Source organism: Pelobates fuscus, chromosome 4 (genome assembly GCF_036172605.1).
Source record: "Pelobates fuscus isolate aPelFus1 chromosome 4, aPelFus1.pri, whole genome shotgun sequence".
Lineage (NCBI taxonomy): Eukaryota > Metazoa > Chordata > Amphibia > Anura > Pelobatidae > Pelobates > Pelobates fuscus.
In genome coordinates, this window is record NC_086320.1 from 383318267 (window position 1) to 383345327 (window position 27061).

Here is a 27061-nt window from a genome sequence, read left to right on the forward strand (position 1 = left end):
GTGTACTTTGGGGTTTTATGTACATGTTTCTGGATACATGTTCTGGGATTTATATAGCCGAGTATTTACAGTACTTCATATAAAATAATTACAACCAAAATAGGAACCAGTATGCCAAGAAAACAAAAAATTATCATTCAGGAATTACGATGCTGGCAATGCATGAAATGACATATATCACTATATTGCAGTAATTCCCGCCCCTTTTGTATTTGGCGTTATCTGCACAATATGATGAGAGAAGGTGACCTGTTTTGTTGTGATCTATAAAACCCATTTAGACACCTGTCTATAGACCATACAGGAGTAAAGGCATAGGCATATGTCCAAGTGGATCATGGGTAATGTCGGAGGGTGGGCCATTATTTCCACCTAACTCCCACTGTGCTGGCTCCAACACAGCAATACGTTAATAAACTCTGCACATGACTGCCTCTACATAATTAATCTGCTTCCCTAAATCTTGATACCCCGGGTTACGGAGTTAAATTATCGAGAGTATTACAGCAGGCAGAGTGCCAATTTAGAGGGGTATATAGATGCAGAATGTGTTTTTACTGATCTGGTTACACAGAGCCATACTCAGTCCTGCTCTATGCTCCAGCATGCTGAGATCACAGTCCCTGACCCATGAGTTACTCGGAGCATCTCGCTGCTTCGCGGATAAATCAGGCTGGCAGGGCAGAGGTTGCCCCTGAATCTATAACGAAGGCAGCATGCCAGCAGCAGGCTCTTTGTCATATTTCTTTTTCTTCAAATAAATTTCATCCTGGTTGCTATGACAACAGAAATTCTGAGAAGAGGGAGGAAGACGAGAGCACAGCGGCAGAGAATTCTCCCCAGCGCCTGTCGAGCAGGAGCTATATCCATTCTCTACTTGCCATTATCATTTATTTATAAGGAACCGACACGCTGTGATGCATATGAGAAAGTGCAGATTGTTCCATGTATAGGGTCTGCGCATTATTACTTATGGTTACCCAGGCAGTCCTTGGATTGGAACAATGGATGCATTACATGGATTGTAAGCTCCTGTGTAAGCTCCTTATTAGCACACATGAATGAAATGTTCGGAGATGTGCTGGGATCTCATGATCTAGAGTAAACTTTCTAAAACCCATAGGACATATAATATTGGCCAGAAATCCGTGTCCGAGACATCTGGTCTAATTAGAACCTTCTCCAATTATTGTCTAATAGAATCCAAGACTACATGTCTAGAACAGACCAGAAAAGCAGGTTTTATTTACTAAACTCCGGACTGGAGTTAATGAACATTATAGTTATTGCGACATAGCTGTGACTGTCGCTGATCTGGATTTTACTGGCTGGTTTCTATTCGCTATAATCCAGTCTGATTCGATACACAGTATCACTATAGTACTGAGTGCTGTGACTGTCTCTGATCTGGATTTTACTGGCTGGTTTCTATTCGCTATAATCCAGTCTGATTCGATACATACACAGTATCACTATAGTACTGAGTGCTGTGACGGTCTCTGATCTGGATTTTACTGGCTGGTTTCTATTCGCTATAATCCAGTCTGATTCGATACACAGTATCACTATAGTACTGAGTGCTGTGACTGTCTCTGATCTGGATTTTACTGGCTGGTTTCTATTCGCTATAATCCAGTCTGATTCGATACATACACAGTATCACTATAGTACTGAGTGCTGTGACTGTCGCTGATCTGGATTTTACTGGCTGGTTTCTATTCGCTATAATCCAGTATGATTCGATACACAGTATCACTATAGTACTGAGTGCTGTGACTGTCTCTGATCTGGATTATACTGGCTGGTTTCTATTCGCTATAATCCAGTCTGATTCGATACATACACAGTATCACTATAGTACTGAGTGCTGTGACTGTCTCTGATCTGGATTTTACTGGCTGGTTTCTATTCGCTATAATCCAGTCTGATTCGATACATACATAGTATCACTATAGTACTGAATGCTGTGACTGTCTCTGATCTGGATTATACTGGCTGGTTTCTATTCGCTATAATCCAGTCTGATTCGATACACAGTATCACTATAGTACTGAGTGCTGTGACTGTCTCTGATCTGGATTTTACTGGCTGGTTTCTATTCGCTATAATCCAGTCTGATTCGATACATACACAGTATCACTATAGTACTGAGTGCTGTGACGGTCTCTGATCTGGATTTTACTGGCTGGTTTCTATTCGCTATAATCCAGTCTGATTCGATACACAGTATCACTATAGTACTGAGTGCTGTGACTGTCTCTGATCTGGATTATACTGGCTGGTTTCTATTCGCTATAATCCAGTCTGATTCGATACATACACAGTATCACTATAGTACTGAGTGCTGTGACTGCCTCTGATCTGGATTATACTGGCTGGTTTCTATTCACTATAATCCAGTCTGATTCGATACACAGTATCACTATAGTACTGAGTGCTGTGACTGTCTCTGATCTGGATTATACTGGCTGGTTTCTATTCACTATAATCCAGTCTGATTCGATACACAGTATCACTATAGTACTGAGTGCTGTGACTGTCTCTGATCTGGATTTTACTGGCTGGTTTCTATTCGCTATAATCCAGTCTGATTCGATACACAGTATCACTATAGTACTGAGTGCTGTGACTGTCTCTGATCTGGATTTTACTGGCTGGTTTCTATTCGCTATAATCCAGTCTGATTCGATACATACACAGTATCACTATAGTACTGAGTGCTGTGACTGCCTCTGATCTGGATTATACTGGCTGGTTTCTATTCGCTATAATCCAGTATGATTCGATACACAGTATCACTATAGTACTGAGTGCTGTGACTGTCTCTGATCTGGATTTTACTGGCTGGTTTCTATTCACTATAATCCAGTCTGATTCGATACACAGTATCACTATAGTACTGAGTGCTGTGACTGTCTCTGATCTGGATTTTACTGGCTGGTTTCTATTCGCTATAATCCAGTCTGATTCGATACATACACAGTATCACTATAGTACTGAGTGCTGTGACTGTCTCTGATCTGGATTATACTGGCTGGTTTCTATTCACTATAATCCAGTCTGATTCGATACACAGTATCACTATAGTACTGAGTGCTGTGACTGTCTCTGATCTGGATTTTACTGGCTGGTTTCTATTCGCTATAATCCAGTCTGATTCGATACATACACAGTATCACTATAGTACTGAGTGCTGTGACTGCCTCTGATCTGGATTATACTGGCTGGTTTCTATTCGCTATAATCCAGTATGATTCGATACACAGTATCACTATAGTACTGAGTGCTGTGACTGTCTCTGATCTGGATTATACTGGCTGGTTTCTATTCACTATAATCCAGTCTGATTCGATACACAGTATCACTATAGTACTGAGTGCTGTGACTGTCTCTGATCTGGATTTTACTGGCTGGTTTCTATTCGCTATAATCCAGTCTGATTCGATACATACACAGTATCACTATAGTACTGAGTGCTGTGACTGCCTCTGATCTGGATTATACTGGCTGGTTTCTATTCGCTATAATCCAGTATGATTCGATACACAGTATCACTATAGTACTGAGTGCTGTGACTGTCTCTGATCTGGATTTTACTGGCTGGTTTCTATTCACTATAATCCAGTCTGATTCGATACACAGTATCACTATAGTACTGAGTGCTGTGACTGCCTCTGATCTGGATTATACTGGCTGGTTTCTATTCGCTATAATCCAGTCTGATTCGATACACAGTATCACTATAGTACTGAGTGCTGTGACTGCCTCTGATCTGGATTATACTGGCTGGTTTCTATTCGCTATAATCCAGTATGATTCGATACACAGTATCACTATAGTACTGAATGCTGTGACTGTCTCTGATCTGGATTATACTGGCTGGTTTCTATTCGCTATAATCCAGTATGATTCGATACACAGTATCACTATAGTACTGAGTGCTGTGATATGCGCCCAGGGCCTTTTACACAATGCCAGTTTATTTATTTAACTGCTGGCAAAGTTCCCATAGAATGTTCTAAAGAGTGCAGAAATGAGTCTCGATATTAACCTCTTCATTGCTGCATGATCCATCATTCCTTTTCTTCTATGCCTACCTCACTGATGGTAAAGCTGGCTGAGAATGATATGAGTGTAGTAAAGAGCAGCAGTATGTTTAGGATTTCCCGGTGTGAGCAGCAAGCACTGCGGAGGCCAATAACGCCAGATATATCATGAGATATTCACTGGGCTAAGGATAATCACCGCAATTGAAAAAAATGATTATTTCCTGGAAAGGACAGATTTGCATTATTTATTCGAATGACATTTCCTGGAGCTATTCCAAGAGGGATACATTTTCTATTTATCGGTAATGGAAGTTTAGACCTGGATAATAAAATGATGGCGATCAATGATCTCTTACAAGTACCAGTTATTTGTGAATCTACCCTGAACTCATTGAGTCTAGAACCTTGTAACATTCTGACATGATAACAGCAGTGTTTCACAAGTCAGGAACACGGTTTATAAAACACAGACTAGGCCAGGGGCAGGCAACCATTGGCACTCCAGATGTTGTGGACTACATCTCCCCTGATGCTTTAGCAGCATTACGGCTGTAGGTGCATTATGGGAGATGTATCTGGAGGCAGCCATGTTTGTAAAGATGGAGGAGATATACGTGAACAGAATATAAAATGGACATCTAGAGTGACGAATGGAGAAGCCACCTACAGTTGGGAAGCCGTTCAAGGTTAAGGAAGCTAGCTATGGTAGGAAAGGATCCCGATATTCAAGAAAGCCACAAGTTAAAATATATTGTAAAATGTAAAGCTAAAATAAAAAATATCTGTGCCAATGTGCCAGGCCGCAGCAGAGCCCCTGTTTAGTCTCCGTCATACTCCTAATTGGGGCACAGTGTGTAGAATGCCCAGAGAATGATGTGCCGGGCAGCATAAGTGGGTGGTTTCTATCACAAATGGTTCTTGGAGTTTGCACACAGTAAATATATTGCAGGGATCACGTTAATGCCAAGAACTAAAGGGGCACTAATACTGCCTGTCCACAGCTCTACATGGGCAGAGGAATTAAGTTATTTTAAATGTCAGCCGTAATCCCAGCAAAATATATTTTCACATAACCGCGGGGCAAAACACAGAACAAACAAGGAACATGTTATTGAAATATTTTGGACAAGATTTCAATGTAATTGACCTAGATCTCTGAATATGTTTTAGTCCTGGAATCTGTTTAACCTTTCGTGTGCCAGGTGAGAACGCCACCCGGAGAGCATTCACTGTAGCAGATGGTACCAGGGCTGTCCTAAAAGACTGTGATACTATTGCAATTCGTGTGTTATTTCTGTTTCTATGTTTAAAATGTATGTGGGATTCGTATGATTGTTCGGTAGTTTCCATCCGTACTCCATACGAATGTAAACTACCGAACCAATAGACCACCCCAGAGAGAAGTGTGTACCTTATTAAGCGTTCACACTTCTCTAACCGCAGGTTAATCGGTACTTTAGTGATGTATCTGGGTGTTCGCCGTTCGGTATACGAACACGTGGCGGCTGCCATCTTACGCACGATAATCTCAGAGGTGTTTGGTCGTCGAGTGTCTGGAACTCAAATCAGACACTCAATTACCCGAACACCGCTGAGACCTCCATGACTCCGTAACTCCCAAACGGGAAGGCTAATCAGCCTCCCGTTCGGTAGGTTCAAAGTACAGAACAAGGAGATTCATACGAATACAAGATTAATCGTGGATGGCAGTATTTGATGTGTGTTTTACCTCCCGAACGATGACCGACCGCAGGGCCAAAGCCCATGGAACTCTTTTCGGTTACCACCTCATGTGCGGTCGGTCAAATTACACCCTCCACCTAACTCCCTAACCCCTGGCCGATCTGGGTGATTTTTGGATATGTTAGTCACCCAGATCAGGGCTACCAGGGGGTACCCCCAGTATTATTGTAACTGCTTGTTTTGGGGTTGTAGCGGAGCGGCAGGGGTTAATCCAAGGGCTCTCCGCTGGTAATCAGGATTCAGCATACAGAAGGCAGGACACACAGCATAATTCCCATTCCCAAGGACCAGACGACACATAGCCTGGGAGTCAACTTTTAAATGTTCTGCAATATGACCTAAAGTGGCTAGGTTTGCCACAATGCTCCTTTTATGACATTCTCCCATGCAAGGGAGGTACAATCGGTTCTCGATCAGAATGGTGATTACTGTTCGAGAACCGATTACCTTGTGCACATACAGCAAAATAACGAATCATTCATGGTAAAAGCCCCGAATACCATTCTTTTACATACGAAAAAGTATTTTTACAGTCTTTTGTGGCTACTTCTGCCACAATGCTCCCCCAGAACCAAGCCGGCATACACAGTCTGATCCCAACGGATCGGCTTGGGGATGTCCGGAGGAGTGCTAATTAGCCTTATTCGGTATTGTCTCATGTATTGAAACTGGAAGGCTGAAAACACGAAGGAAAAAAATAAAACAAATTGATAACTTCATCGTTTAAGCATTACGGCATGCGGTCAGCCTGCAGCTGCTGTGGCTGGTATTGGCCAAAGGCCGCAGCTGCTGCAGCAGCAGTTCCAGGTGCTGCAGAGGCAAGTGGCTGCTGAACTGCATAGCCATAACCAGCAGTGGTAACATATCTGGTTGCAGCTGGGGAGGCAGCATATGGGTAATGATCATAGGCAGCTGCAGCAGCGGCCGCAGCGGCAGAGTACTGTGCGTAGGCGGCTCCAGTGTAATCAATGTACGGACTTGTAGAGGCAGCGGCAGCTGTTGGCTGGACATGTGGAATCATAACTCCCGGCTGCACAAACGCATGTGGATAAACGTAATGTCCAGGAATTCCAAAAGGCCTTTGGATAAGTGCTGGGTGAATTTGTTGTACTCCAAAGGCAAAACCTGGCTTCATTATTTGTGGCTTTGCTCCCAGATATGCAAGATTCACATTAGCTTTCCTGCCGTCAATGATTGGATTTGCGTCTTTGCAAGCCCTCTCAGCAGCACTTCTATCAGCCATGGTGACCTGAGTGGTTGGATGATGCGGTGGTGCGGGCCTGCTGTCGGGTAACAACTGGTAGTGCTTCTTGTGCTGGGTGTCGAGGAACAAAGGCGGAGGTCAGCTCCCCCAAGTCATTGCCCAGGATAGCGTCGGCCGGTAAATCCTGCATGAGGCCCACTTCCACGTCCCCTGACCCCGCTCCCCAATCCAAATGTACCCTGGCAGTGGGAATCTTATAGATAGCACCTCCTGCCACCCGTACTGCCACGCACTCCCCAGTAAGTTTGTTCTTTGGGACCAAATAGCTACGAACCAAGGTGATGGTGGCCCCGGAATCACGTAGACCTTGAATACGCTTGCCCTCCATATGGACTCCTTGGCGATGTCCCTGGCGGTTGTCCGAGGCAGCCTGTACTGGGTTGACTTCATGCAGGGTACCCAAGGGTTCCTCAGTGGATTCAGCTGGGTACGGTGGTTGCTGGGGCTCGCTCTGATGACAATGCACTGCTGCCCGGGTATTGTAGGAGTTGCTCTGGTTATTCCTGGTTGGTCAGCTCCTGTTCCTGGGACAATCTCGCCGTATGTGGTTCTGTTGATTGCATGTGTGACAGCGGATAGAGGAACGGTTGTTGTACCTGGGTGGCGGTTGGTAGTTTCCCCCTCCTGGACGAGGTGATGGTGTGGTGGCGGTAGCTGGAAGCGGTGCGGTGGTCCCTGGGGTGGGACATGACTGTTGTGCCCTCCTGGCATCTTGGTACTCGTCTGCCAGTTGTGCTTCTTCGGTTAAGGTACGTGGTTTTCAGTCCCTTAGCCAATTCTGTAGGTCTGGGTTTAGTCCTTGAAACAACTGTTCTAATAACAGCAGTTGCAGCATGTCTTCCACGGTAGTGGCTCGAGCTGCTTGTATCCATCCCTTGGCAGCCCTGTTCAGATGGTGTGCCCACTCCGTGTGTGAATCTTGGTCCTGTTTGCGCAGTTCCCGAAACTGTTGACGGTACGCCTCTGGGGTGATGGCATACCTGGTCAGGATGGCCTGCTTCACTTTCTGGTAGTCCCTGCTGTCCTCATCTGGCATTGTGCGGTAGGCCTCGGCTGCCCGGCCTGATAACTTGCCCACCAGCAGGGGTACCTGGTCGGCTGCGCTGATGTCATAAAATTTACATGGCCTCTCGAAGTCTTGCAAGTATCCATCAATGTCCTCTGTGTCCACATAATTTTTGAACGTGTGGTAGGGAATTTTGGGCTTTCCCTGGACAATGTTGAGCGGTGTTGGAGACCCCTCTCTGGATCTCTGGGTGGCTTGTTGCTTGACCATTAAATACTCGTGCACGTCGGCCATTATCCGTTCCACTGTTTCTGTAGGGGGCGTCCCTGGGAAAAATGCCAGCCAGCTCTTGAGCTCTTTTTCAAACTCTGTCTGTGTATTCTCCATTGGAGGTGCTGCAGCAGCCGCTGCTCTGTCTCCCTCCATGAGTTCAGCAACGAGAATGGCTTTGGCTTTGTTACTGGCAATGATTCCCCTTGCTTCTAATAGCTCCGTTAATGTAGCTCGTTTCAAGCGTGTATAATCCGTCCCCATTCACCATCTGTTCGGGTAAATTCACATACCCTGGAATTCCGGTTCTCATGTGAATTGGGGTTTCCACAAATTGCTGTTCCTTTCTCTTTATTCGTGCCAAATCTGCCGAATGACGTTCTGCTGTGCGGTTCGAATCCCGTCGCCTGCCACCAATTGTAGCGGAGCGGCAGGGGTTAATCCAAGGGCTCTCCGCTGGTACTCAGGATTCAGCTTACAGCATAATTCCCATTCCCAAGGACCAGACGACACATAGCCTGGGAGTCAACTTTTAAATGTTCTGCAATATGACCTAAAGTGGCTAGGTTTGCCACAATGCTCCTTTTATGACATTCTCCCATGCAAGGGAGGTACAATTGGTTCTCAAACAGAATGGTGATTACTGTTCGAGAACCGATTACCTTGTTCACATACAGCAAAATAACGAACCATTCATGGTAAAAGTCCCGAATACCGTTCTTTTACATAGGAAAAAGTATTTTTACAGTCTATTGTGGCTACTTCTGCCACAGGGGTACATTCAGAACTCGGGGAAAACTACAGTATGTGTAATGGGATTAAGTGTCATACTGAGGGCAGGAGATGTGTGGGAGGTAACGGTTATACTATTGGATACTGTACTGATTAATGTGAATCCCTCCCTTGCATGGGAGAATGCTTTATAAGGAGACTGTGTGGATTAAAAGTCAGTTCTGCTCCTGATGCTGTGTGTCGTCCAGTCATTGGGATCTGTATGGGGATATTCGTAGGTTACTTTATTTGCTGGAATTACTGCTTCATGGTGTTTTTACTACTTGTTCCTGAGCCTCACTGGGATCTATAGTGGAGTGGAATACCAGGCCTCTGCTACAGTGGAGTGGAATACCAGGCCTCCACTACATTCACAATGTAAAATTTCACAGATGGCTGTTGGTGGTAGTTTTGGTCTTGGGTTTAATTACTATATTGACAACTGATGACAGCTGACAATGGAATTAAAATGCTATGCCACAAAAAAATTATCTGGAATTTAGTTTCTATCTCTGTAAATATTGCCAAAAACTTGCAATTCCATTGTCATTTATGCATAATTCCTGGTTTGGCTCATCATCTTGCGTTTTGTTCACGATATGTCATTTTTAGGATAATAATGCATTTTGACAAACATTTTTTGTGCTCGCAACTAGACACGAGTAAATTCCATGTCACTACAAGCAGGATCACTTGAGAATTTGTGGTTCCAGAAGATTCCGAGATTAAACAGAATTATGTAGCTGAGATTTATAGAAGACAAGTTCATTCTAACCTACACCACAGCTGTCCAACTTTTCCGTAGAAGGGCCACAGATTTCCTACGAGCATTGAGGGAGGAGGATATATATTCTCTTTCTCCACCTCTCACAAAAATTCTCAATCTCTCTCTATCCTCTGGCATTTTTCCATCACCCTTCAAACATGCGACTGTAACCGCAATTCTAAAGAAGCCCAACCTTTACCCTAACTCCCCATCCAACTACCGTCCTATCTCGCTACTGCCGTTTTCATCCAAGATCCTTCAAAGAGTTGTGTATGCAAGATTGACAGACTTCCTTTAGTCTAACTCTCTGCTAGACCCGCTTCAGTCTGGTTTCCCGCGGTAAGCACTCTGTGGAAACGACACTGACCAAAGTATCCAATGATCTACTCGCTGCTAAATCTCATTGTCACTACTCCTAATTCTCCTTGACCTGTCTGCGACTTTTGACACTGTTGATCATCAACAGCTTCTTCTCATCCTCCGCAACATTGGTCTTCAAGAAAATTGCTCTCCTGGTGCTCCTCCTACCTCTCCCAGCGATCTTTCAGTGTTTCTTTCTCTGACTCTGCTTGTTCTCCCCAACTCCTCTCTGTTGGTGTCCCCAAGGTTCAGTCCTTGTTCCCCTACTGTTCTCTATCTATACTATCTCCCTTCGTAAACTTATTAGCTCCTTTGGCTTCCAATATTATTTCGATGCGGATGACACGCAAATCGACCTGTCCTCTCCTGATCTCTCTCCGTCCCTCTTGACTAGTGTCTCTGACTGCCTCTCTGCTATTTCTAACTGGATGGCTGTCCACTTCCTTAAACTCAACTTGACCAAAACTGAAATTCTAGTCTTTCCTCCCTCAAGTGTTGCTACTCCTGTGTCTTCCTCCCTCCAAGTCAACGGTGCTACCATCTGCTCCACCACGCAGGCTTGCTGCCTTGGTGTTCTCTTTGACTCCGACCTCTCCTTCACGTTCACGTTCAGTCTATCGCCAAATCCTGTCGTTTCCATCTCAAAAACATTGCGCTCATCCGACCCTACTTAACGCCAGATGCGACTAAGGTGCTGGTCCATTCCATTGTCCTTTCTTGCCTTGACTAATCTAAACCGCTTCTTAGTGGTCTTACGTGCTCCCGACTTGCGCCGTTACAGTCTATAATGAATGCGGCGACGAGGCTCATCTTCCTGTCCACCCGCACCTTCCACGCCTAACCCTTCTGTCAGTCCCTACATTGGCTTCCTGTAAGATATTGGGCTCAATTTAAACTTCTGTTTTTTGCTTTCAAATCTCTACATAATGCTGCTCCCACCAATCTATCCTCCCTTATACACAAGTATGTCCTGTCTATGCCCTCACGCTCTGCTGAAGACTTACGTCTATCTTCTGTCCGTACTCAACCTCTGATGTGCGCCTTCAAGACTTCTCGAGGGCTGCACCGTTCCTGTGGAACTCGCTTCCCTCCTCCGTTAGATGCTCACCCAGTCTCCACTCCTTCAAAAAATCGTTAAAAACCCACTTCTTCCTAAAAGCGTATCAATTAACTGTTAATAGCTCTCAACTGATTCCTCTTCTGCAACTGTCACTAGTCTAATACTATCCTTACCTCTTGTGTCATTTTACCTCACTCCCTCTAGCATGTAAGCTCATTGAGCAGGGCCTCAACCCCTCTGTTCCTGTGTGTCCAACTTGTCTGGTTAGAACTACATGTCTGTTCGTCCACCCATTGTAAAGCGCTGCAGAATTTTTTGGCGCTATATAAATAATTACAATAATAATAATATAGATTTTCCCTTTAAATAGTATAGCCAGAGCGATTTTGCAATGTAATCTGAGCAAAAATAGTGTCAGATTGTATCAAAACGAGCAGCATATTTTATTCATAAACCCTGACAGTCTTCGTGGCTCTGCACAGCGGGATTTCACTGTTCCAGCATTAAATATACACACATTGCTGTTCTAGATTATTATTTACATAGTTAACAGATTTTTTTTTCCCCACGTGAGAACGACAAATCCTGGAAGTAACAGGACGAGATCGCACTTTAGGAAAATAGCAATGGAAATGGATGGGGGGATGCATTAAACTTTAACCACCACTGGATTTAGGCTCCAGGTGGGATTAATTAAAGGAAAGACAACCCTAGAGGGCAGTTAAATACAATGTCCAGGAATGGTCAAAAGGATGTTGTAGAGGGTAGATCTGTCTTCCTTTGTGTACTCTTCATTCAATTCATCAACCTGTCTCTCTTCTGCAAACAAGGGGAACTAATTGACACCACTGGGCACAAATAACCCAACTCTAGACTATCATTCTCATGATGCGCATTGTGAGAGTTGTGGTCCGCAGGAGCAATAGAAATTGAGGTTTCTCAGGGATGATTCTGTTTTTTACAGCTAGTTACTTTTATTGAGTAATTCCCCTTTGGCAGAACACAGCATAATTATGTAGAAATATGTAGGGGAAACCCGGTGGAAAAGTGAACCGAATGGTATGTACTATTCTGTAGGGTGGGTGGCCATTCATAAAGGGGTTATGTATTCTGCAGATACGATCTAAAACAGGAGCAATCACTGACATGAGCATCCATGGGGGGGCAAGAGGAGGCACCCCCCCCCACTTCCCCATGGTGGGGGATGTACTGCCGGAAATTGAACTTCTTACAGTGTCATGGCAACAAACCACCGAACATGGTGGGAGGGGGATGATTTTCTAGATTAGGAATTATGGGACTGTGAATTTTACACCAAAGTAACCAAATCAGAAATATTCGCCAACGCAAAGATTTTTACAGATTGGCTTTAGTGACTTTGGACAAGCTGTGTGTACTAAGTGAGTTAGTTGTGTGAAGTGCATGTTGTGTATGATAGGGCTTAGAATTTTCACTCCCCGCTAGCCTTTGGCAAGGAAACATTTAGCCCTGGAGACTCTCCAGGTTTGAAGTGGCAACAAACTTTAAAGGCCTGGCTAGTAGTGTAGAACTTGACATTTTAAAGGGCTACTCCAAGCACCAATGACTACCTGGCATCTTTGGCTGAGAGTTTCAGCTGACCACTCTCAGCCAATACAATGAAACTGCACAGAGAAACATGCAGAGACTTGACATTAGACAGTGCAGAACGGTGGATCCAGACTGGCTAATGACGTTACACCTCTAGCAGCAAAGTGGTTAAACTCCAGGCACCATGACCACTTCAAATGACTGTAGTACTCCTGGTGCGTGGAGTATATTAGCACAGGGCTTCCCAAACTTTTATGGGCCGAGACCCACTTTTCGAAATGGTAATTTTTCGAGACCCATATTTTAAAAAGTGAACACCATGGCAATCAGCTTTAGAGGCATACAATTGGCACACCATAGCAATCCGCTTTAGCTGCACACAATTGGCACACCATGACAATTACTTTTAGAGGCATAAAACTTGCACACCATGGCAAACCGCTTTAGAGACATACGTACAATTGGCACACTATCCGCTTTAGATGCATACAATTGGCACACCGTGGCAATCAGCTTTACAGGCATACAATTAGAACATTATGTCCGCTTTAGATGCATACAATCGGCACACTATAGCAATCCGCTTTAGATGCATAAAATTGGTACATCATGGCAATCAGTTGTAGATGTATAAACTTGGCACATCATGGCAACTTTAGGTGCATACAATTGGCACACCATAGCAATCAGTTTTAGAGGCTTACAATTGGCACACCGTGGCAATCAGCTTTACAGACATACAATTAGAACATTATGTCCGCTTTAGATGCATACAATCGGCACACTATAGCAATCCGCTTTAGATGCATAAAATTGGTACATCATGGCAATCAGTTGTAGATGTATAAACCTGGCACATCATGGCAACTTTAGGTGCATACAATTGGCACACCTTGGCAACCAGCTTTAGAGGCATAAATTCAGAACATCGTGGGAATCAGTTTTAGAGGCATAAAATTGGAACATCATGGCAATCAGCTTCAGAGGCATACAATTGGCACACCATGGCAAACAGTCAGATGCATACAATTGGCACACCATGGCAACTTTAGAGGCATAATTCTGGGATATCATGGCAGTTTTAGAGGCAGAAACATTGCACATCATGACAATCAGTTTTAGAGACATAGAACTGCTTACTCACAGAGTCAGAATCAGAAGTGCTGTGTCCTGCTCTTTCATCCAGGCACCTCACGTTGATTATCCTAGTGGTGGAACTAATGTAGAGAGGACCGTGGTGCAAATATGTTTTCTGGGCCCCCCTCTAGTGCAAGTGTGGCCAAAAAGGTAGATCTCTATCTGCCCTCCCCCATGTAACCCCTTCACCCCCTGCCCATTATGGATATAACACACAGTATGGATATAACACACAGTATGGATATAACGCACAGTATGGATATAGCACACAGTATGGATATAACGCACAGTATGGATATAACGCACAGTATGGATATAACACACAGTATGGATATAACACACAGTATGGATATAACGCACAGTATGGATATAACGCACATTATGGATATAACACACAGTATGGATATAGCACACACATTATGGATATAACACACATTATGGATATAGCACACAGTATGGATATAACGCACATTATGGATATAACGCACAGTATGGATATAACACACAGTATGGATATAACGCACATTATGGATATAACACACAGTATGGATATAACGCACAGTATGGATATAACACACAGTATGGATATAACACACAGTATGGATATAACACACAGTATGGATATAACACACAGTATGGATATAGCACACACATTATGGATATAACACACATTATGGATATAACACACAGTATGGATATAACACACAGTATGGATATAACACACAGTATGGATATAACGCACAGTATGGATATAACACACATTATGGATATAACACACAGTATGGATATAGCACACACATTATGGATATAACACACATTATGGATATAGCACACAGTATGGATATAACGCACATTATGGATATAACGCACAGTATGGATATAACACACAGTATGGATATAATGCACATTATGGATATAACACACAGTATGGATATAACGCACAGTATGGATATAACACACAGTATGGATATAACACACAGTATGGATATAGCACACACATTATGGATATAACACACATTATGGATATAACACACAGTATGGATATAACACACAGTATGGATATAACACACAGTATGGATATAACGCACATTATGGATATAACACACAGTATGGATATAACGCACAGTATGGATATAGCACACAGTATGGATATAACACACAGTATGGATATAACACACAGTATTGATATAACGCACATTATGGATATAACACACATTATGGATATAACACACAGTATGGATATAACACACAGTATGGATATAACACACAGTATGGATATAACACACGCAGTATGGATATAACACACACATTATGGATATAACGCACATTATAGATATAACACACAGTATGGATATAACACACAGTATGGATATAACACACATTATGGATATAACACACAATATGGATATAACACACAGTATGGATATAACACACAGTATGGATATAACGCACAGTATGGATATAACACACAGTATGGATATAACGCACATTATGGATATAACACACAGTATGGATATAACGCACAGTATGGATATAACACACAGTATGGATATAACACACAGTATGGATATAGCACACACATTATGGATATAACACACATTATGGATATAACACACATTATGGATATAACACACAGTATGGATATAACACACAGTATGGATATAACACACAGTATGGATATAACGCACATTATGGATATAACACACAGTATGGATATAACGCACAGTATGGATATAGCACACAGTATGGATATAACACACAGTATGGATATAACACACAGTATGGATATAACGCACATTATGGATATAACACACATTATGGATATAACACACAGTATGGATATAACACACAGTATGGATATAACACACAGTAGGGATATAACACACGCAGTATGGATATAACACACACATTATGGATATAACGCACATTATGGATATAACACACAGTATGGATATAACACACAGTATGGATATAACACACAGTATGGATATAGCACACAGTATGGATATAACACACAGTATGGATATAACACACACAGTATGGATATAGCACACAGTATGGATATAACACACAGTATGGATATAACACACATTATGGATATAACACACATTATGGATATAACACACAGTATGGATATAACTCACATTATGGATATAACACACATTATGGATATAGCACACAGTATGGATATAACGCACATTATGGATATAACGCACAGTATGGATATAACACACAGTATGGATATAACACACAGTATGGATATAGCACACCGTATGGATATAACACACCGTATGGATATAACACACAGTATGGATATAACACACACAGTATGGATATAGCACACAGTATGGATATAACACACAGTATGGATATAACGCACATTATGGATATAACACACAGTATGGATATAGCACATTATGGATATAACACACAGTATGGATATAACACACAGTATGGATATAACACACAGTATGGATATAACACACATTATGGATATAACGCACATTATGGATATAACACACAGTATGGATATAACACACAGTATGGATATAACGCACATTATGGATATAACACACAGTATGGATATAACACACATTATGGATATAACACACATTATGGATATAACGCACATTATGGATATAACACACAGTATGGATATAACGCACAGTATGGATATAACGCACAGTATGGATATAACGCACAGTATGGATATAACACACAGTATGGATATAACGCACATTATGGATATAACGCACATTATGGATATAACGCACAGTATGGATATAACGCACAGTATGGATATAACACACAGTATGGATATAACACACAGTATGGATATAACGCACATTATGGATATAACGCACATTATGGATATAACACACAGTATGGATATAACGCACAGTATGGATATAACGCACAGTATGGATATAACACACAGTATGGATATAACGCACATTATGGATATAACACACAGTATGGATATAGCACACATTATGGATATAACACACAGTATGGATATAACACACAGTATGGATATAACACACAGTATGGATATAACACACATTATGGATATAGCACACAGTATGGATATAACACACATTATGGATATAGCACACAGTATGGATATAACACACATTATGGATATAACACACATTATTACTGGTCTATTCATTATTAGCGCTGTTTCTCCCGATATGTTTTATGATTTTCACAGCCCCCCGCGGGGTAGGTGGGCAGTGTGGGAAACTGGCTGCACCCTCTGTTTGAAGCAATCTCCGTGGATGCCATTGATCCAAAGGAGTGTTCCTGATCTTTGCTCTTGTTTCAGCACTGTACCCGAAAACACTTTCTGTACGGAACCCCCGATATAATGTAACTGCCAATCAGGACGTGTATTGAGCTATTTTGGTGCTTTTAATGGTGTTAATGCATAATAAACTTTTCTCTCATATTTATCGTCTTATTTTTAATAACAGAAATATTGAATAAAGCCTTAGAAAGAAATTATTAAATGAATTATAGGTGCCCTCACACTACGATTTGCTAATAATACTAATTGCCTGATATTGGTATAAACGTACGTGACTTCATCTTTAATCAGGCTATTTGGACTAATTATTAATACTTTTTGCCTATAACAAGTGGTTCACACTGATAGCATCATGGAAGAGAAATCTAGTAGGTTTATTACACCATGGATATCCTACAAGGCCTCCCTGACAGTCCGGACATTTACAACCCTGGCTGCCTCGTTCTCTAACCTACCCAGGAGCTGTACAGGCTGCGATCCTGCCAGGGGAGACCCCGAGTGGGAGTTAGAGAGTCAGATCTCCGGATGTAGAATTCATATTGTGCAGGAAAGAAATCAATTTGGTTTTATGGAGGAACAACCTTGATACATCCATTTCTGCAGCATATAAATGCCATGTACTAAAAGGTAGCACTTTTCTAGAGTATGAAGGAGCCTTTAAAAACATGGTGGAACGCGTGAACCTTAAAAGATGATAATGTGTAGAGGTATTCCATCGCATACTTCATCCTGGCCGCAGGCTGTCCCTCTATAATGTGTATGGGCATTCCATCGCATACTTCATCCTGGCCGCAGGCTGTCCCTCTATAATGTGTATGGGCATTCCATCGCATACTTCATCCTGGCCGCAGGCTGTCCCTCTATAATGTGTAGAGGTATTCCATCGCATACTTCATCCTGGCCGCAGGCTGTCCCTCTATAATGTGTAGAGGCATTCCATCGCATACTTCATCCTGGCCGCAGGCTGTCCCTCTATAATGTGTAGAGGCATTCCATCGCATACTTCATCCTGTCTCGTATTCTGCTGAGTGAATAGATATTGATAGCGCTGGAAACACTGTGTCAAAGTCCCAGGCCGTGTCATGTCTGCGGAATCATTTCACTGTCACAGCCCATGCTGCTATTATAAAATGGCGGCAATTTAACATGAATTTCACATTTTACATCAACCAATATCCACAGCGTTTCGCTGTTTTGGTTTAAAATGTCAAATTCCCACGTTAGTAAATAGCGCTGTGTATATTTTGTAAGGCCCCTGGATTGCTGATCTATGGGATTTTGACAAATTGCTGGAATTCAGTGAATTCAGTGGATAACTCTGTCAGCAGTTTGTACATTGTAAACATTGTGTGCAGCATTGAGGCCAGAAAGCAACCATCACCACTGTGTACAGGGGGCAACGAGGAGCAAAGTGTGGCTGTGTTTAGGGTCAATCAACTTCTCCAACAACAAAATAACAATTAATTCCATTAGTACAACATGAAGCACTGGTCATCTGGCACCCAGCTAGCAAGCAGCTTCAATAAAACGTGAAAGCATGTAACTGGCCCTTCCAGCTTGGGCCAGGGTCTGTTAATCTAAGGCTGCTGTCTCATACATTGACCACTAGAGGGAGTATTTAACGTAAAATGCAGCACGTCATATTAAAGCTATTAAAGCCAAGTAGGAAGCATTAATCTGTGAAGTTCTGAGCCCGTCTCAGAATCAGTGTATCTATGGGGAATGTTCAGTACCTCCATGCCGAGCGTGGAGACGCTGAATCTCACTCACACTGTGCAGCACTGACCCAGGAAGCTCCTCTAGTGGTCGTCTGAGTGACTGCACCTAGAGGTGTTACTAGGCAGTATTTCAAATTTAAAGGGACAAACTAGTCACCAGAACAGCTACAGTAATGTAGCTTTTTTTTAAAGCAGTGTTTACATTAAAATGCCTGAGGGGACAGGTTATACACACCGAGCTATATCGTCCCTTTAAATTTGAAATTCACTTTAAGTTCACAGTGAATAACCCTGCGTATGTGCGTATGTAGGGGGCACTAGCAGAGCATTACTTATTTATACATATACAGTGTATTTATCCAGTGAATTATTTTATTGATCTCTTTGTACATAGAACTCTACAGATGTCAGCTTCACAGTCAGCCTGTGCCATCAATAAACTCTGGGTATGTTTGTTAATAGTGCAGGGATTTATTTTATTGGGTAACATCGATTTAAAGGAAAGATTAACAGCTAGGAAAGAATGACGGGAGGTTGCTTTGCTCTGGGTCGATCCATATATTGGCTTTTCTATTTATGTAAATATTAAATGTAAACTTGGATGTACTGAAAGTGCACTTCCTTCTGTTACCCCTTATTTCTTTTTTTTTTTTTTTTTTTTTGTAATTCTTTATTTTAGGTGTGCACAGAATAAACAGATAGCCGATATGCGCCACAACAGCGATATTCAGTAAAATAGGTAAACATAGTACAAGTCATGGCATACGTTATACAGGCACATTTTTAAAGTTTTTATAGTAGAACAATAGTTTAGGTTGACGTTTAGTTTTCAATATGTTAACATAATGTACATGCCATGTAGAAATAGGTAGAGGAGGGACAAAGGAGGAAAAACATGGCTCGTGCAGAGAACGTACATACAAGAGCATTCTATCAATCGACTTAGGAGTGTTAAATCTCGCTTGCTTGCCAATGCAGTAAGAAAATGGGAATTCGTACATTTCTTATAATTTTAACTAGCTTAGACTACTATATTGTTAAAGTAAAAGCAAACAAAACAAAACAAGGGAAAACACCCGATGGACAACAGCTATAGACTAGGCACCCCGTGTCATATAAGGCTGCACACTTTCACAGCAAATTAAACAATGCTTATGGTCGACCAAGATCACAATAGCTGTGTTTACAGTTTAAGCTATGCTTCAGTAGATGTGCTAGGCTAATTACAGGGTGTTTGTCAGGTGTCACATGTGAGTGCCTAACCGTCTATGGCATGAGATATGCTGGGTGTACATGTGGTGGTGTAGCGTTGCTCACAGATGCATATACAATAACTGTGGTGTTTCACTAGGGTAATAAACATGCATGAGTTGTTAAACTAAATGTGTTAATGTGGCCCTTGCTAGAGAGGCAAGGCTGGATAAGGATGGTGTGAGTCAGAGTCCTCTTCGGCTGCGTGGGCTTGGTGGTGTGGTGGCAGCCCTAGCCGTATGATGGCAGTTGGAGTCAGCCTACTCCTGTCGTTGGTGCCAGCAAAGCACACAGAGAGACCAACTGGGTTTCGGCATCGCAGGTCAAGTAGGCTCGAGGGATTACGCCGCTGCTTCGCGGTCTTCCGTGAGTACCTTGGGTGACGGGGGTATTTCTCTGGCGGTGCAGCCATTTCTCTGCTCCCCTCATGGTTTTGCAGGCCGGAGTCCCTGTGTGTCCCTGTAGTATGGGAGCGTAACCCTTCTGGGTGCTGTTTACGGCTCTGTGCCGCTGCTTCTGGGTGATGCGCCGGCAGGCCTTGGTTGTGCTTGGAGCTGGACTTTGTCGGGGGTCCGCTCCAGTTGTGACCCAGCATGTGTGCAGCCTCTCAGCTACTCGAGGTGCAGCGCGGACTGTAGCGGGTAGGGCCGTGCTGTCTCGTGTACCTCTAGTCAGGCCTGGTGCGGCGCTTGTATGTCTTCTGTGTATTCCTATCGGTGTCGCTGCACCACCATCGGGTAAGTGGACTGTCCGACCAGCATGCTTTTGCATCTTTGCTTGCCGGCTCCAGAAGCCTGCCGCCTTGCTTGTTTTGGCGCTTTTCGGGTCTCCGGTTGCCTTGTGTCTGTTAGCTTCTCGCAGCCTCTGTCCCGCTGGGCGATTCAGTGCTTGCAGTGACTGTGCCGTCTTCCGTGTGGATCTGCTTGAGTGAGTGTGCTTTCGGGGGTTGGGCGCCATCACTGGGGACAGTAGAGCTTCCAGTTTCTCCCAGAATGTTTGGAAGGCCCTGTCTATGCGGCTCTCCCCCTCTGGCTTCTCGCTTAGGATGCTGATGGAGCTCGTTACCTCTGCCATTTTGGGAGCTTCTTCCGCCGAGTTTCTCAGTTGCTTTGTAGGCTTATGCCTGTGAGTCTGTGCTGTGTTGTCCCCGTTATCCAGGGGGGACCGGGATGACCCCCACCGGTCCACGGGGGGGGGGGGGGAGGTTGTGCTACCAGCTTACTTTTAGCCGTTTGCGCCTCGCGGGAAAGCGGCCGCCTTTCTCCGCCACCTCCCTCTGTAGGCCCCAGTCTGCCGTTGCGGTGTCCGTTTACCCCGGACATCGATTGAGGTGTCCCTGGGTTCGGATCGGTTTCCCGAGTCTAGTGGGCCCACTTGTAGGAGGGTGAGTGCAGTGTAGCTTGTGATATTCGCCGTTGTTGTGCTCGGTGCACAGGAGCTGCTTCAGAGCACGTCTGCCCTGTTCGCTAGTCAGGCTCCGCCCCCGTTACCCCCTATTTCTGTGTGTTTACGCCAGGCCTGTGGGGACCTCATGCAAAGGACCACTGGTAGGCTGATTCAGAGTCACATCTTATATCTTCATTTCACCCAATCACTGCACTCACTAGGCCACGTCTCTGACTGTTTATCCACGATTACCTATAAAGTACCGGCAGCACTCCCAGGCTGCTGGTAGGTGGAAGTTTATTGGGGGCCAATCCACCCCTCACAAAGTTTGACATTAATGCATGGACTCTTAAAGACTGAGCCGAAACGCTGCACCTACTTTCACCTATCAGCATACTGAGTGTTGCCTGTTACTTCTTTATACTTGGTATCTCTGGATTTGCAGTGTCTGTCTCCACAGAACAACTCCTAGCTGGATAGGCAGCCGGATGGAGCGGAACCCGAGTGCAATGTATTTATCTGGGATTGTTCCCTGGATGGGTTAGAATTGGTTCTTAATCCATCACGTTTTACAGAGTTATTCACTAAAGTGAGAATTAAAAGTGAATTTTGAAATTGAAGGTGAATTCTTGAATACTCACGTTATTGAATAACCCTGTTAGAGTTTAATGGATAATATGCACTGTATGTTTATATTAAAGGGACACTATAGTCACCTGAACAACTTTAGCTTAATGAAGCAGTTTTGGTGTATAGAACATGCCCCTGCAGCCTCACTGCTCTATCCTCTGCAATTTAGGAGTTAAATCCCTTTGTTTATGAACCCTAGTCACACCTCCCTGCATGTGACTTGCACAGCCTTCCATAAACACTTCCTGTAAAGAGAGCCCTATTTAGGCTTTCTTTATTGCAAGTTCTGTTTAATTAAGATTTTCTTATCCCCTGCTATGTTAATAGCTTGCTAGACCCTGCAAGAGCCTCCTGTATGTGATTAAAGTTCAATTTAGAGATTGAGATACAATTATTTAAGGTAAATTACATCTGTTTGAAAGTGAAACCAGTTTTTTTTTTTTTATGCAGGCTCTGTCAATCATAGCCAGGGGAGGTGTGGCTAGGGCTGCATAAACAGAAACAAAGTGATTTAACTCCTAAATGACAGTGAATTGAGCAGTGAAATTGCAGGGGAATGATCTATACACTAAAACTGCTTTATTTAGCTAAAGTAATTTAGGTGACTATAGTGTTCCTTTAATAGATAACGACTGTATGTTTATATCCTGTGAGACGGGCGGCGGGCTGAAACCATCTTCCATGGTTTCTAGTCACTGTATGTATGTTGTGGATATGGTTTATATATCACTGTAATGTCCAGTTTAATAAACGGATGTCATTCGGCAATTAATAGCTTTCTATGTATATATCCATTATTTGCAGGTAAGTGGAGTGAGCATCACAGGAGCACAGGACCAGCTGGTTGTGATACACAGCCACAAACACAATGATATGGCGTTCTGTCTTCCCCCTAGTGAGAGCCGCGTGGGAGAGCTTGTGGGCACCTTGCTCTATCACTTCAACAGGTGAGTGAACAGCGCAGGGTTAATTGTAATCCAATTTTCCGCTCACTGTGCCTTTAACATGGCGGCATAAGGTTAATTAAAATCCACTGCACACTATGCCTTTAACATGGCCACGTAATTCAAACCACAGCACACTGTGCCTTTCACATGACAACGTAGGGTTAATCATAATTCAAACCACAGCACACTGTGCCTTTAACATGGTAGGGTTAATTATAATCCACAGCCTTGCACACTGTGCCTTTAGCATGGCAACTTAGGGTTAATTAGAATCGGCAGCCCTGCACACTCTGCCTTTAACATGCCAGCGTAGGGCTAATTATAATCGGCAGCCCTGCACACTGTGCCTTTAACATGGCAACATAGGGTTAATTATAATCGGCAGCCCTGCACACTCTGCCTTTAACATGGCAACGTAGGGCTAATTATAATCGGCAGCCCTGCACACTGTGCCTTTAACATGCCAGCGTAGGGTTAATTATAATCGGCAGCCCTGCACACTGTGCCTTTAACATGCCAGCGTAGGGTTAATTATAATCGGCAGCCCTGCACACTGTGCCTTTAACATGCCAGCGTAGGGCCAATTATAATCGGCAGCCCTGCACACTGTGCCTTTAACATGCCAGCGGAGGGCTAATTATAATCGGCAGCCCTGCACACTGTGCCTTTAACATGCCAGCGTAGGGTTAATTATAATCGGCAGCCCTGCACACTGTGCCTTTAACATGCCAGCGTAGGGCCAATTATAATCGGCAGCCCTGCACACTGTGCCTTTAACATGCCAGCGTAGGGCTAATTATAATCGGCAGCCCTGCACACTGTGCCTTTAACATGGCAACATAGGGTTAATTATAATCGGCAGCCCTGCACACTCTGCCTTTAACATGGCAACGTAGGGCTAATTATAATCGGCAGCCCTGCACACTGTGCCTTTAACATGCCAGCGTAGGGTTAATTATAATCGGCAGCCCTGCACACTGTGCCTTTAACATGCCAGCGTAGGGTTAATTATAATCGGCAGCCCTGCACACTGTGCCTTTAACATGCCAGCGTAGGGCCAATTATAATCGGCAGCCCTGCATACTGTGCCTTTAACATGGCAATGTAGGGTTAATTATAATCGGCAGCCCTGCACACTGTGCCTTTAACATGCCAGCGTAGGGTTAATTATAACCGGCATCCCTGCACACTGTGCCTTTAACATGGCAACGTAGGGTTAATTATAACCGGCAGACTTGCACACTGTGCCTTTAACATGCCAGCGTAGGGTTAATTATAATCGGCAGCCCGGCACACTGTGCCTTTAACATGCCAGCGTAGGGCTAATTATAATCGGCAGCCCTGCACACTGTGCCTTTAACATGCCAGCGTAGGGTTAATTATAATCGGCAGCCCTGCACACTGTGCCTTTAACATGCCAGCATAGGGCTAAATATAATCGGCAGCCCTGCACACTGTGCCTTTAACATGCCAGCGGAGGGCTAATTATAATCGGCAGCCCTGCACACTGTGCCTTTAACATGCCAGCGGAGGGCTAATTATAATCGGCAGCCCTGCACACTGTGCCTTTAACATGCCAGCGGAGGGCTAATTATAATCGGCAGCCCTGCACACTGTGCCTTTAACATGCCAGCGTAGGGTTAATTATAATCGGCAGCCCTGCACACTGTGCCTTTAACATGCCAGCGTAGGGTTAATTATAATCGGCAGCCCTGCACACTGTGCCTTTAACATGCCAGCGGAGGGCTAATTATAATTGGCAGCCCTGCACACTGTGCCTTTAACATGCCAGCGTAGGGTTAATTATAATCGGCAGACCTGCACACTGTGCCTTTAACATGCCAGCGTAGGGCTAATTATAATCTGCAACCCTGCACACTGTGCCTTTAACATGGCAACGTAGGGTTAATTATAATCGGCAGCCCTGCACACTGTGCCTTTAACATGCCAGCGTAGGGCTAATTATAATCGGCAGCCCTGCACACTGTGCCTTTAACATGCCAGCGTAGGGTTAATTATAATCGGCAGCCCTGCACACTGTGCCTTTAACATGCCAGCGTAGGGTTAATTATAATCGGCAGCCCTGCACACTGTGCCTTTAACATGCCAGCGGAGGGCTAATTATAATCGGCAGCCCTGCACACTGTGCCTTTAACATGCCAGCGGAGGGCTAATTATAATCGGCAGCCCTGCACACTGTGCCTTTAACATGCCAGCGTAGGGTTAATTATAATCGGCAGCCCTGCACACTGTGCCTTTAACATGCCAGCGGAGGGCTAATTATAATTGGCAGCCCTGCACACTGTGCCTTTAACATGCCAGCGTAGGGTTAATTATAATCGGCAGACCTGCACACTGTGCCTTTAACATGCCAGCGTAGGGCTAATTATAATCTGCAACCCTGCACACTGTGCCTTTAACATGGCAACGTAGGGTTAATTATAATCGGCAGCCCTGCACACTGTGCCTTTAACATGCCAGCGTAGGGCTAATTATAATCGGCAGCCCTGCACACTGTGCCTTTAACATGCCAGCGTAGGGTTAATTATAATCGGCAGCCCTGCACACTGTGCCTTTAACATGCCAGCATAGGGCTAATTATAATCGGCAGCCCTGCACACTGTGCCTTTAACATGCCAGCGGAGGGCTAATTATAATCGGCAGCCCTGCACACTGTGCCTTTAACATGCCAGCGGAGGGCTAATTATAATCGGCAGCCCTGCACACTGTGCCTTTAACATGCCAGCGGAGGGCTAATTATAATCGGCAGCCCTGCACACTGTGCCTTTAACATGCCAGCGTAGGGTTAATTATAATCGGCAGCCCTGCACACTGTGCCTTTAACATGCCAGCGGAGGGCTAATTATAATTGGCAGCCCTGCACACTGTGCCTTTAACATGCCAGCGTAGGGTTAATTATAATCGGCAGCCCTGCACACTGTGCCTTTAACATGCCAGCGGAGGGCTAATTATAATTGGCAGCCCTGCACACTGTGCCTTTAACATGCCAGCGTAGGGTTAATTATAATCGGCAGCCCTGCACACTGTGCCTTTAACATGCCAGCGGAGGGCTAATTATAATTGGCAGCCCTGCACACTGTGCCTTTAACATGCCAGCGGAGGGCTAATTATAATTGGCAGCCCTGCACACTGTGCCTTTAACATGCCAGCGTAGGGTTAATTATAGCCTAGCCCTCTGCATGCTGTCCGTTTAACATGAGACTAGCAGGAGAGAGTTAACGATAATCCAGGCGATGATCCCCGGTCAGCACAGAGTTAATGCAGGTTATTTGTGAAGTTCTCTCCCTTGCAGAGACAAGTCATTGTGTGATTTTCTTTTTTGCTGCATTTAATTAGCAGGCCATGTGATAATTCCTTATTACACATTAGCTGTCTGTTATAGCGCAGGTGAGAAACGCGCAGACAGAAAACGCAGAGTAAGTTATTTTTAAGTAGGTTAGAATCTGCCCTGATACAGGACCTGCGATTTCTGAATAAAACAAGCAAGTGTTATATATATTTATATATTATTAGACTTCTATAAAGCTAATTTCACTAAACGGTCAACTGGGGTCAATTAGTAATCAATTTGAAAAATGTCTGGAATTTTGGCGGAAATGTGTGCGTTACCTGTAACTGTTTATTGAAAAATCTCCTATGAAATGTATTCGCCAAACTGGGTGTTGGGAAAGACTTGAAAATGTTAGGCCATACTAGCTGAGTTAGAACAATACTGAGTTGTAAAACGTTTCCATTGAATCTATTTTGGCCTAAGATGTGTAGCTCTCCTCAATTCACCCTTGAAATAGGCATTTCCCTGGGTC

At 43.8% G+C, this 27061-nt stretch overlaps 2 protein-coding genes across 2 annotated transcripts in view; one reads left to right on the forward strand and one right to left on the reverse strand.

Annotated features, from left to right (window-relative positions):
- MYO1G (myosin IG) overlaps positions 1-27061 on the forward strand; it is a 212900-nt gene that overhangs the window by 136484 nt on the left and 49355 nt on the right. The window contains exon 21 of the mRNA XM_063452858.1: positions 23095-23237. Coding sequence (XP_063308928.1) covers positions 23095-23237 — 143 coding nt within the window. The remainder of the gene's footprint in view (positions 1-23094; positions 23238-27061) is intronic.
- On the reverse strand, positions 6516-7035 carry LOC134608194 (RNA-binding protein 24-like). The gene has a single exon (XM_063450857.1). The coding sequence runs from the start codon at positions 7033-7035 to the stop codon at positions 6523-6525; it is 513 nt and encodes a 170-aa protein (XP_063306927.1). The 3' UTR covers positions 6516-6522.